We start from the raw sequence: 10,951 nt of genomic DNA on the forward strand, positions 1-10,951 counted from the left end.
TCTAGCCTCAGAGAAGCCTTTTTTCCTTAAAGCATGAGTATTTTCTGTATGCTGAAGAACTTCAGAGGCTTGAGATTTGAATCAAAATTGTAGCTTGTTTATTAATTTGATGACATGAAGTTGTGTTATGTGACTGCAAGAATCACTGGGGGTTTTAATCTTTTTTTTTCCCGATTGGTAGATTTTTTATTTGATCAATTTCCAGTCAAGATTAAGTACTTTTTTCAGCACTGTAATCACTTGACTCCTTACCTGACATTTCTTGCAGTCCATGAAATATTCGAGCTTCCACTTGTGACCACAATTTTCAAGTGATGTTTCTTAGACCGCCTCAGGCAAATGTTGTTCAGTAGCTGTGATTTTGTTTTTGATTGCCTTTGTTAGAGTTTGGAAGTTTGCATTCCATCTGCAGAAGTGTGGTGTCTGTAAACAAGTGTGAGCCCATGTAATAAAAAAATGACCTGTATAGAACAGGTAGAATAAAAATCATAAAGGAAAATGTAATTACAGAGAACAAGGTGAGCCTGCAAATACTCATCACTTCAGTTCTCAGCCTGGCTTGTTGGTGTAGTTTGATTTTATCAAAAAGCACAAATTTAGGGTGCTGAAAGTTTAGCTCTCAGAGGTTTTAAATGGACAGGCAGTGAAGGGCTGTGCTCAACTCTGCCATTAACTTTATACGAACCTTGGGTATTTTATGAAATTGTTGTCATAGGTGTTCCACAAGGGACTGTTTATGGGTGTTATCAGGACAGACTTTTGTCACATCTGACATTTTACAAATGTTCTCTGAAAAGCAGTGTCTTGTTAAGACAAATGCATGGCAATTGAGCAAACATCAAGACATTGCTGAGCACTGTGGTATGCAGTGATTTCAGCAAGCCAGCTGCTGGCCATTAAAGATTTCCTTGTTTGTACTCATTGTATGAACAGCAGTGGGATAGTTTTGTGGCTGCTTGAAGGAATTCCATCTGAGCATAGAGGCAGATGAGGAGCAGCTGCAGAAGGTGATGAAGGTGCTTTGTTTGAAGTGGTTACCAAGCCTTGCATCAGTGCTAGAGCAGAGATGTGTTTTAATAGCATGTAAAATATTATTGGGGAGGATGGGTTGTGGGAGGACTTTCAAGTGGAGATTAATAATTTGTCTAATGTAATGAAAGAAGAAAAGGCATTTGAAAGAGTATGACGTGTGGTTAGATGAATTTGTTATGTAGATGAGAGGTGATGGCATTTGTCAAGGTGAATGGAAAGTACGTTGTATTAATGAGGAGGAAATGACAATGTAAGATTCAAGTTGGAGGTGCAAAAATTCTTAGTCCAAATGTAGATATGGGACAAATACAAGGGTTTAGAAGAAAAAGAGTAAACAGTCTGATATGTAGATGGTACACATGTTACATACATATATATATATATAGATACATAGATAGATGTATGTATGTATAGAAAACATAATTGTTTTGTGTGACAGGGAGAATGGTGGCACTTTTCACAATATCAGGGAAGGTGTCTGTGTTCAGAGGAGGAAAATGTTAGCATTCACTTTTATAGTAGGAGATTGAGCACTTCATAATTCTGCTCCTAATCTCTTAGAACATTATTTAAACCCAGAAAGGTGCTTTAAAAGTACGTGAAAGTAATTTTAACTTCGGGTCCTTTTTTATCCTATAATTTTAGTATAGAAGTTTAAAAGTTCTTAAAACTTTGTAATCTATGGATAAGTGGTTTTATTGCTTTATATTCTAATTTTTGAAAAGACACCAATGCTACAAAGTCCTGCTGTGCCAGAATATTAAATGGTCTTGGGGAATTTCACTTTCCCGTTTGTGGATTTGTTTTTGTAGGCTGGATGCATCACACCGTGGATCAGCTTGGAGACAAGGCAACCAAGGAAAGCTATGCTATACAGTATCTCCAGAAATCTCTAGAAGCAGATCCAAATTCTGGTCAATCCTGGTATTTCCTTGGAAGGTGAGAAAAGATTTTATAGACACTGTAACTATAACTATATTGGTAAATTTTTTTAAGGATACTCATTATTGTGAGTATATTACACTGTTCTTCTTAATCCTGTCAGAAGAAAGATGAAGGGAAAGTATGTATGTATCTACTGAAGCCATAAGTTTTCTGGGGAATGTATGAAAAGACAAGGTGCTAACATATTTGGGATGAATAAAGATTAGAAGTTGAAATGAAGTATGTTACCCAAGTAGCTTTGCTTTTTTTTGTAGTTATTATTCAGTCTACACATTTACAGTAATCTGAATATATCCGGCCTGTTTTTACCTGTTTCTCTTCCTCTTTTTTTGTAAATCCTCTGTGAATGTTGTTACTTTTCTTCATACCTTTTTCAAAATTCCTTCTCTCTTTATCTTCTCAGAATCTCCCTCCTAATCTCAGTTTTTGCGCTGAAATACAAACATTTTCTTAGGCAGACATCCGTTTTTAAAGGGCATACATAGCAATGTATAGCTCAAACTGGACCATTCTAATGTCTGTTTAATGTTCAATTAGTTTTGTAGCCTTTGACCATAGTTTTTACTTGAAAAATAACATTCCCAGATGTAAATCATACAAATTTGATCAGTTTTTCTGGTCTCCTTTTTAAAAACATTGAGTACTTCACTTAAGCCAGCAGTAACTATTGAAATGCTCAGGTTTTGGGGAAAGATATGAGGGCAATTCAAGTCCATATGTGAACACATCAGTTCTGTTGAGGAATACATTTAAAAAGAACAAGGCAAAAATAAAATTAATATCCTAACCTCAGTGTCTTCCAGCTGACATTCTTGGGGATTCTGGTCACATACAGCTGGAACCTATTTTTGATTTTGTCACGCTAATAATATTTCTCCAGCTGTTCGTGTAAGAGAGGGATTTCCAGCCAGCACTGAGCGTGGGGCAGAGGGGTAGGGCAAGTGTGGAGGGAAAAGGGAAGATGAGCCTGGGATCATCTTGTACATCTTACCTTCCACTGGGCTGAAACTCTGTTTTTTTCTTCAGTAGTCCCATTCCAGGTACCTTGAGCAAGTTGAGTTCTCAGGCAGGACAGAGCTGGAGTTCCTCCACACGTGCAGCTGCTGTGCTCTGCTCTCAGGTGGTCGGGGTGAAGCCCAGGACCCTGTAGACAAGGGGCAGAATTCAGGAAATGGGGTGGAAGGTTTAGTGGGAGCATCTGTTTTGCCTCACAGGGAGGACTAGGGCAAAAATGTTTCTGTGCCCCATTTCTCCAGTCCATACTCTGGCAGGAGGAGAAGAACAGGGTTGTGCATTCACTCTTTTTCCCTCCTCATGTATCCCCTCGTGCTGTTCCTTCCTCTGCTGGTTGTTCTAACCAGATAACAAGTTGGTTAAAGCTATCTTTCAAAATACATCACCACCTCCTTTCTCTCCCACTGGAAAAACTCCATCTGCCGAAGTTGTGTGGGGGCCTGATGTTAGTGCTGCCCTAATGAGAGGCTTTATGTGTGTGATACACAGGCAGAGTGAAACGTGTCTGTTGGACATTGGGTTAGGTTGTCATTAAAACAATCTCCTGAAACATTGTATTCAGACTTAATGGATGATTTTAGGCAAAGTAATGCTATATTTTATTGTATTCCTTTCCTAGTGTGCCTCAGAAATACTTGAAAGAGTGTAACATGTTTGAAAAACATTTGCCTGCACTGTTCTGCTTGGTTTTTATTATTTACTAGAATACATATTCTGTTGTTATTTATGTGTTTTGAAAGTTGTCAAACAGGGAAAGTTGTTACAAACAATACACGACACAGTTATTGTTGATTAAGCTAGTAAATATATATAGATGGATATTTGATCTTGGCTTTGTTTGCAGCTTTTAATTTTAGAACTGTAGGTATCTTTCCCTGTGGTAAAATTGTAGTTCTCTTTAATGTCAGAATACCTTTGAATTTGTACATGAGGAATTAAAGTAAGACATATTAAAAAAAAAGCAGAATCACACAACCTTTTACAAAATTTGGTGCTCTGTATATGCAGTACAACTAACTGGTTTGATCATTACTTAAATATGATTGAGATGCAAGAAATGCACATAAAAAGCCTCCCAGGCAGTCAGGGACCATCCTGGTTGGGTTGGTCAGTTCTATCATTGTCTCTCAATAATTCTGTTTTGTAGAAAATTAAGTTTTATAAGCATTTGTTTGGTGAAATAGGTAACTTAATTGTTTCAGTGTAATGCTGTCTGTAGATAAATACTGGTTTTAGTGACTGATAAGGTATCACAAGTGAAAGAAATACAAGTCTGTCAAATGTGGGTTGATTGTTTTCATTACAAATGGCGTAATCCAGGGTTTAAGTAGTTTGGGGGTGCCTAAATAAATAATTAGTAATACATGAGATGTTTGAGTCTGTTTGTGCCTGGCATTCAGAAACAGCAAATATTGGGTGTGCATTTGCATGATTTGTCAGATCAGTCTTGGTAAGCTCAATGATTATCTTCTATAAATACTACCAAAGTTCTTTTTTTCTTCTCCTAGGTGCTATTCAAGTATTGGGAAAGTTCAGGATGCCTTTATATCTTACAGGCAATCTATTGATAAATCAGAAGCAAGTGCAGATACATGGTGTTCAATAGGGTAAGAATGAAACAGGGTAATACAGTGATACAATTCCATGCTAATTTATATAAATAAAGAATATCAGCTTTTTAACTCTTTCGTGAACTCAGAGGGACTGTAAAGTCTTTCTTATTTATACACTCATGTTGTCAGACTTGTCTGATTTGAAGTTTAAATGATGAGTTAATATTTGCTTTATCAGTGTTTTAAAATACTGAATATGTTACGTATGTGAATTTTGCATGTTAAAGTTTTATACTCTTATAACTGTGGTTTATATAATGCTAAGATTTATTAAGGGGTTGTGGGAAGGATGTGTATATTTGAGTTGCTTCTGTCTTGACTTGGTTATTAATTCTCAACTTCACTAATCTTTCTATTCAGTGTGCTGTACCAACAGCAAAATCAGCCTATGGATGCTTTACAGGCCTATATCTGTGCTGTACAATTGGACCATGGCCATGCTGCAGCCTGGATGGACCTAGGCACACTCTATGAGTCCTGCAACCAGCCTCAGGATGCCATTAAATGCTACTTAAATGCAACTAGGAGCAAAAATTGTAGTAATACTTCTGCACTTGCAGCACGGATAAAGTATTTACAGGTAAAACTAATGTTTTAAGCAGGGGAAATTCTCTACAAGCACACAGCAGAGGGGAGGGGAGAAGTCACACATGAGTTTAACTTGCAGTTGTTTGTGGTGTGTTTAACCTGTTCTCATGTGTACTGTAAGCATACCATAGCCTGTAATATTTTATTTCTTCATTTTTAAGTGGAACTTAATTCCTTATAAAACCTATTTTGCACATTTAATCAAAGCATACTGTTTTACATCGTTTTGCTTTTTTCTTTGTATTTGTCTACATTTTTAAGTTCTCATAACATATAGTGAGAATACGCAACACACTATCTTTCACTCTTGTTTGCAATTTCAGAAAAAAGGAATTATGAGACCTCTGAATCCAGAGCTCATCTTTGTTCTGATTCTCACAAAGGTTTATATTCTGGTTACCCTCTTTATACCTAGCACCTTTCTAAACCCCAAAATTTTAAATCTATCCTCTCTTTAAGACATAATTAGCTACAGCATTTAGGAAGATTTCATGGACTTGCTCTTACTAAAGTAGGCTTGTGTTAAATTTGCTTTTTACATAATTTTTCCTAGGCTCAGTTGTGTAACCTTCCACAAGGTAGTCTACAGAATAAAACTAAATTACTTCCTAGTATTGAGGAGGCATGGAGCCTACCAATCCCCGCAGAGCTTACCTCCAGGCAGGGTGCCATGAACACAGCACAGCAGGTGAGAAGTTGGGTTATGTTCTGCAGGTGCCCAGCTTTAAGGGTTCTTTACAATCGGTAGTGGTCAAGCTTATTTTATTGAGCACAGGATTGGCTTTTATTAAAAGAAGCCTTTGATTTATTTGCAGAGGGATATTAGATCAAGGAGCTCCCTATAAATGTGGGAGAAATATGGGGGTACCAATTTAGAACCTTTGTGGATTTTCATGATTTTAAAAGATTTCATCTTAAATAGAAGTGCTGCAGTGGTTTAATAATCCCGTGAAAGGTACACATTCCTCCATTGATGACCATATGGAAACTGATTTTTCAGTTATTGAGATCAGCTTCAGAATATCTACTCGGCCCTTTTAATGTATGTGGGCTGTTAAAATTATAAAATTGAAAGGAAAGCATTAAGAATATATAGAACCATATTTTTGTCTTCCTTCTGTGATTCTTAGGCTTGTAAACCTCATCATCCAAATACTGAACCTGTACTAGGCCTCACTCAAACACCAATTTCACAGCAATCCTTGCCACTACACATGATTCCTTCTAGCCAAGTAGATGACCTGACCAGTCCTGCCAAGAGGAAAAGAACATCTAGTCCAACAAAGGTATATATTCCAATGAACTGGAGCCCCCTACCAAAATTATATGGAAATATGCATTGAAATGATTCAGCATGCACAGAATTTGTGCTGTAAATTTTAATCCTTTGGCATCAAGGTGGGGAATGTTTTTAGAAATTTAAAGGAAAACCAACATTTTTCAGTGGTGTGTTTAAATCAGATTCCAGCTCAGACAGGAGGTGCATAAGGGCAGTGCAGATTGGTGGCACTATACTGCAGTTGTAGTTGTGTCAGTGAAGAAGTAGTTGTAGTCTGATGGTTGAGAGGGAGACAATCATGTCATCCTGTCTATTGCCTTTGCTTATATTTAGAACTCAAGTGTTTCATCATCATGTAATAGTGTTATAGTAGATAAAGTATTCAGTTTTAAAAATAGTATATATTTAAGTTAATTGCATAATTTGATTTGCTTGTTTCTCCTTATGGTATTAGGTATAATTAACTTTTTCCTCAGACTACTCTGAAAGTGTTGAGAATGGTAGAATGAGACTTGGTTATTTTAGTACATTCTTACTATTACATATTTTTATATTATTATTCTTGAAGCACTTACTAGTTCTTTCATAAATAAGATAAAACCTAGATGGTAAAATAAATTATGTTGGCCCTTTGATAGTCACACATTTTAATGTAACATTTTCTCTCAGAATACTTCAGATGTTTGGAGCAGTGGCCATTCAGTGTCACATCCTCCTGTACAGCAACAAATTCATTCTTGGTGCTTGACACCACAGAAATTACAGGTATGTATGGGAGATCTTCAGAAGCTCTGTTAAATATTTTGTTTCTTTCCTTCTTCTTTTAAAGAAAATAAACCTGGGAATTGTTCTAGTTTCACATTCCTGAAATTCAGTGTAAAATACTCCCAAATGATTCCCAGGATGTAGTTCAAGTTCTTCTAATATTTGTGGCCTCTTTCTGTGAGATAAATTCTAGTAGTAAACTAAATGATCTCTATCAGAAACTGAACACTTATATTGTATGAACTCTATAATTTATAAAGTAAGAACATACAGTAACTCTTTTTTCTTAAAATGCTTTAAAGACAGATACACAAATTGTCACACTCACGTGCAAAGTGGGGGATATTGAAAAAGGTGTAGAAGTATTATGGTAATATCATCCCTTCCTCTCAGGTTGCTTCTTGTATCAAATTGCATAAGCAAATAAGCGCATTCTGCAAAATGACTATTCAGATGAAATCTGCTGCTGCTTTTCTCTATTTTGTGTCACCTAACACAGTTATATGAAATGCTAGATTTTAGTTTGGAAATCCAACTTCGGGTGTTTTTTGTAAGGAGGTTTTGTTGTCTCTTCAGTTCATTAGGGCGTGCAGTGAACCTCAGCAGGAATTCCATATACTGAAAGTCAGGCCCTGCTGGAAAATGTTACCCATGCATTGCACATGCAAAGAAATGCAAAGAGCAATAGAAGGGAGCACAGTGTAGAGGCAGAAAGCATTCTCATTAACTGAGCAGTGTTCCCCTCAATTCCAGTATAGTTCTTCAGCTGTTTCTCTGTCTGAACTTTATATTGGCTTTATTATACAGTAAAATTTTCTCTTTCTCCTGCTTCCCCACCCCTTTGGTTCTTCCTCAGTCATTCTTTCTCTCCCTCTCCAAGCATTCTCATTATTTCCTCTGCTTATTTTATATTTTTACTACTTTTTCCCCTTTTCAGTCTCATCTTTTCCCAGATCCAATGTCCTCCTCTAAGCAGAACCTCAGTAGGCCTCTCTTGAGTAGACTGGATGTACTGGCAATAGCTTGACAAGGTTCCAGCACATATAAAAAGAAAGCCAAAAATGTATGATGCAAGAGGAGAGTGAATAAAAAAGCCTTTATTGCATCTTCAGAGTTGGCCTTTCAAAATTGGCAACTCAAAGGCTGGAGGGATATGGCATGTAAATATACATGCATATATGTGTGTGTATATATGTATTATTTATTACACTCCCTTCCAGAGGGAATTCAGAATGGAAGGTACTGTTAATCCAGGGATTTTGGCATGAACCATCTTCATCTGCTTTTTAAGTCATACCACTTAGCAGCAGCAGACTTACTGGTAGAATAATGCGGGGTGCTGAGTATTTTAAAATGAGTACAGAGATCAGATTTTTGGTAATAGATACCTAAATTTATCAGTTGCAAACGAGATCAAAATTGTATATTAAGATATTGCTCTCACTAATTAAATCATACAATTTTCAGTTTTGGTTTTTTTTTTTTTTACATTTTCAGGAGACATTTTCATGTGTGCCTCTTGGTTTAATTCACTTTGTCATGAAAAGTATTAGTAAAATCAATACAATACAAAAAAAAGTTAAAATACACGTAATTATGAAAAGAATTCTATATAGTCATACTTGAATGTAGTTTTCTTTTATGGTGCCAGCACATTTAATTTTAGTGTGGCAGTAATAATTATATACTCAGAGAATTTACAGAGTCTCTTTGGTTTTAGTAACTAGCAATAAGATTTGTTTGCTAGAGAGTGTATGGAAAGATGTTTGAGTCTGCAGCAGAAATCTTGATTATTTTCAGCTTTACAAGTCTTGTCTTCATGGATACTTTTTGGTATTTTATGCAAAAAAGTTATTAAAAATCCCATGCAATTTTAATGATTATGAACCACACTGCTGTTTTTTTTAGCACTTGGAACAGCTGCGTGCAAACCGAAATAATCTAAATCCAGCACAGAAACTTATGCTGGAACAGCTGGAGAGTCAGTTTGTCTTGATGCAGCAACACCAGCAGGTGAGAACAAAAATATTTTTCTTATCTGCACCACTTTTGTCGGTAATGGAGACTGTTGTGTTTCTAGAATTCTGAAGAATTTCTGCTTTACGGAGTTTTCGTGCCCTTTGCCGCATTATGTTAATTTTTTGGGGATAAAGGATAGTTGTGGATTAGTGTTTGAAGCATGATGAGTTTAGCTGTGTTTTATTATAGGACTGCTGGTTAATACAAAAGTTGTCAAGCCACACTTTCAAAGTAACGTGAGTGTACATACCTAAAAGCAGTCCTGCTTGAAAATACTTGGCATTTCTCTCCTGTCATTGTTCACTTCTCTCTCCCGTCATTGTTCACTTCTCTCTGCCTCTCTGTCCAGCATCAGCAGTAAAACACTCAGACTGAAGGGCCAAGAAAAAATGTGTGCTGATAGCTTTACTTAGAATTTACTCAGCATTTTAGTGACTCTGACAGTCATTATGGTTCTCAAAAGCAACTGTGAAGGTCTTAAAATGAGCATAAAATTGAAATTGACCAGTGCAGTAAAGTACACAAACCGTGTGTGACCCTTCTTTTCTCAGTTCCGCAGCCAACCTTGTTGTTGCTTTGTTCATGTCCCATTAGATGAGACAAACAGGAGTTGCACAGGTACGATCTACTGGAATTCCTAACGGGCCAACAGCTGATTCATCACTGCCTACAAACTCCATCTCTGGCCAGCAGCCACAGGTTGCTCTGACCAGAGTGCCTAATGTCGCTCAGCGTGGAATCCGTCCCGCCTGCCCCGGGCAGCCTATGGCTAATGGACCCTTTCCAGCAGGCCCCGTTCCCTGCAGCACAGCAAGAACGCTGGGTAGTACAGACACTATTTTGATAGGCAATAATCACATAACAGAAAGTGGAAGTAATGGAAACGTGCCTTACCTGCAGCGAAACGCACTCTCTCTACCTCATAACCGCACAAACCTGACCAGCAGCGCAGAGGAGCCGTGGAAAAACCAACTATCCAACTCCACTCAGGTACAGCTTCACTTTGCTCATAGGGTGCACTCAGGAGCCTTCCTGGGCGTGTCACTGGTGGAAGGCTCTCCTTTGTAAAAGCACATTTTTCCCTAGAGTTGATGGAATAGATTCAAATAAAACATAGGTTAAACCTAAACGCCGCTTTATATTGTTGAAAATCTGTGTGTTAAGTGAACTCCTTTCAGGATAAAGGAAACGATCATAAATCAAAGAGTGCATTTTCATAGTGCTCAGCTGCCTACCTTTGTAGAAAATTTTTTTAAAAGGGAGTACCTGTACATATTTTTGTTGCTTCTTTAATGTGAAATGTTGTGATTTTGGTTTTTTTGTGTAGGAAGAATGTGCATATTTCATGGGAAGCTGAATGTTGTAGTTATTTTTGACATTACTTTGTTGCCATGATGTAATCATTACCATATTTTGTTTCCATGTGATCTTTAAAAATTAATATGTAGGACTCAGCACCACAGTTACTTGCAGGAAAATATTATAATGCCAGTAAAGATCCATAGGGATTAAAGTGTGTAAGAGTGTGTCGTGTATGTGTGTTAGAACCTGGAGCTTTTTTTTTTTTTTTTTTTTAATCCCAGCCTGAATGTCTTTTTTCCAAGACAAACCTTGTGAATGTAATGAAGAGTTTTATAGGAAAATACCATAATGGTTTAATTCATCTTTACCAGATGGGTTATACAGTTGATACAAT

The 10,951-nt window shown here is 37.0% G+C and overlaps 1 protein-coding gene across 8 annotated transcripts in view; it reads left to right on the forward strand.

The window, feature by feature from the left end:
* Positions 1-10,951, forward strand: part of KDM6A (lysine demethylase 6A) — a 151,088-nt gene that overhangs the window by 101,467 nt on the left and 38,670 nt on the right. For 4 of the 8 annotated variants that reach the window (XM_066177059.1, XM_066177060.1, XM_066177061.1 and 1 more), the window contains exons 10-17: positions 1,845-1,971; positions 4,500-4,598; positions 4,965-5,184; positions 5,746-5,880; positions 6,323-6,478; positions 7,141-7,236; positions 9,145-9,249; positions 9,850-10,245. In XM_066177059.1, the coding sequence (XP_066033156.1) occupies positions 1,845-1,971; positions 4,500-4,598; positions 4,965-5,184; positions 5,746-5,880; positions 6,323-6,478; positions 7,141-7,236; positions 9,145-9,249; positions 9,850-10,245 (1,334 nt within the window). The remainder of the gene's footprint in view (positions 1-1,844; positions 1,972-4,499; positions 4,599-4,964; positions 5,185-5,745; positions 5,881-6,322; positions 6,479-7,140; positions 7,237-9,144; positions 9,250-9,849; positions 10,246-10,951) is intronic. The other 4 variants (XM_066177062.1, XM_066177064.1, XM_066177063.1 and 1 more) reach the window with 3 other exon arrangements.

Source organism: Chamaea fasciata, unplaced genomic scaffold (assembly GCF_029207755.1).
Source record: "Chamaea fasciata isolate MVZ Bird 193981 ecotype frontalis unplaced genomic scaffold, bChaFas1.0.hap1 SCAF_2, whole genome shotgun sequence".
NCBI lineage: Eukaryota > Metazoa > Chordata > Aves > Passeriformes > Sylviidae > Chamaea > Chamaea fasciata.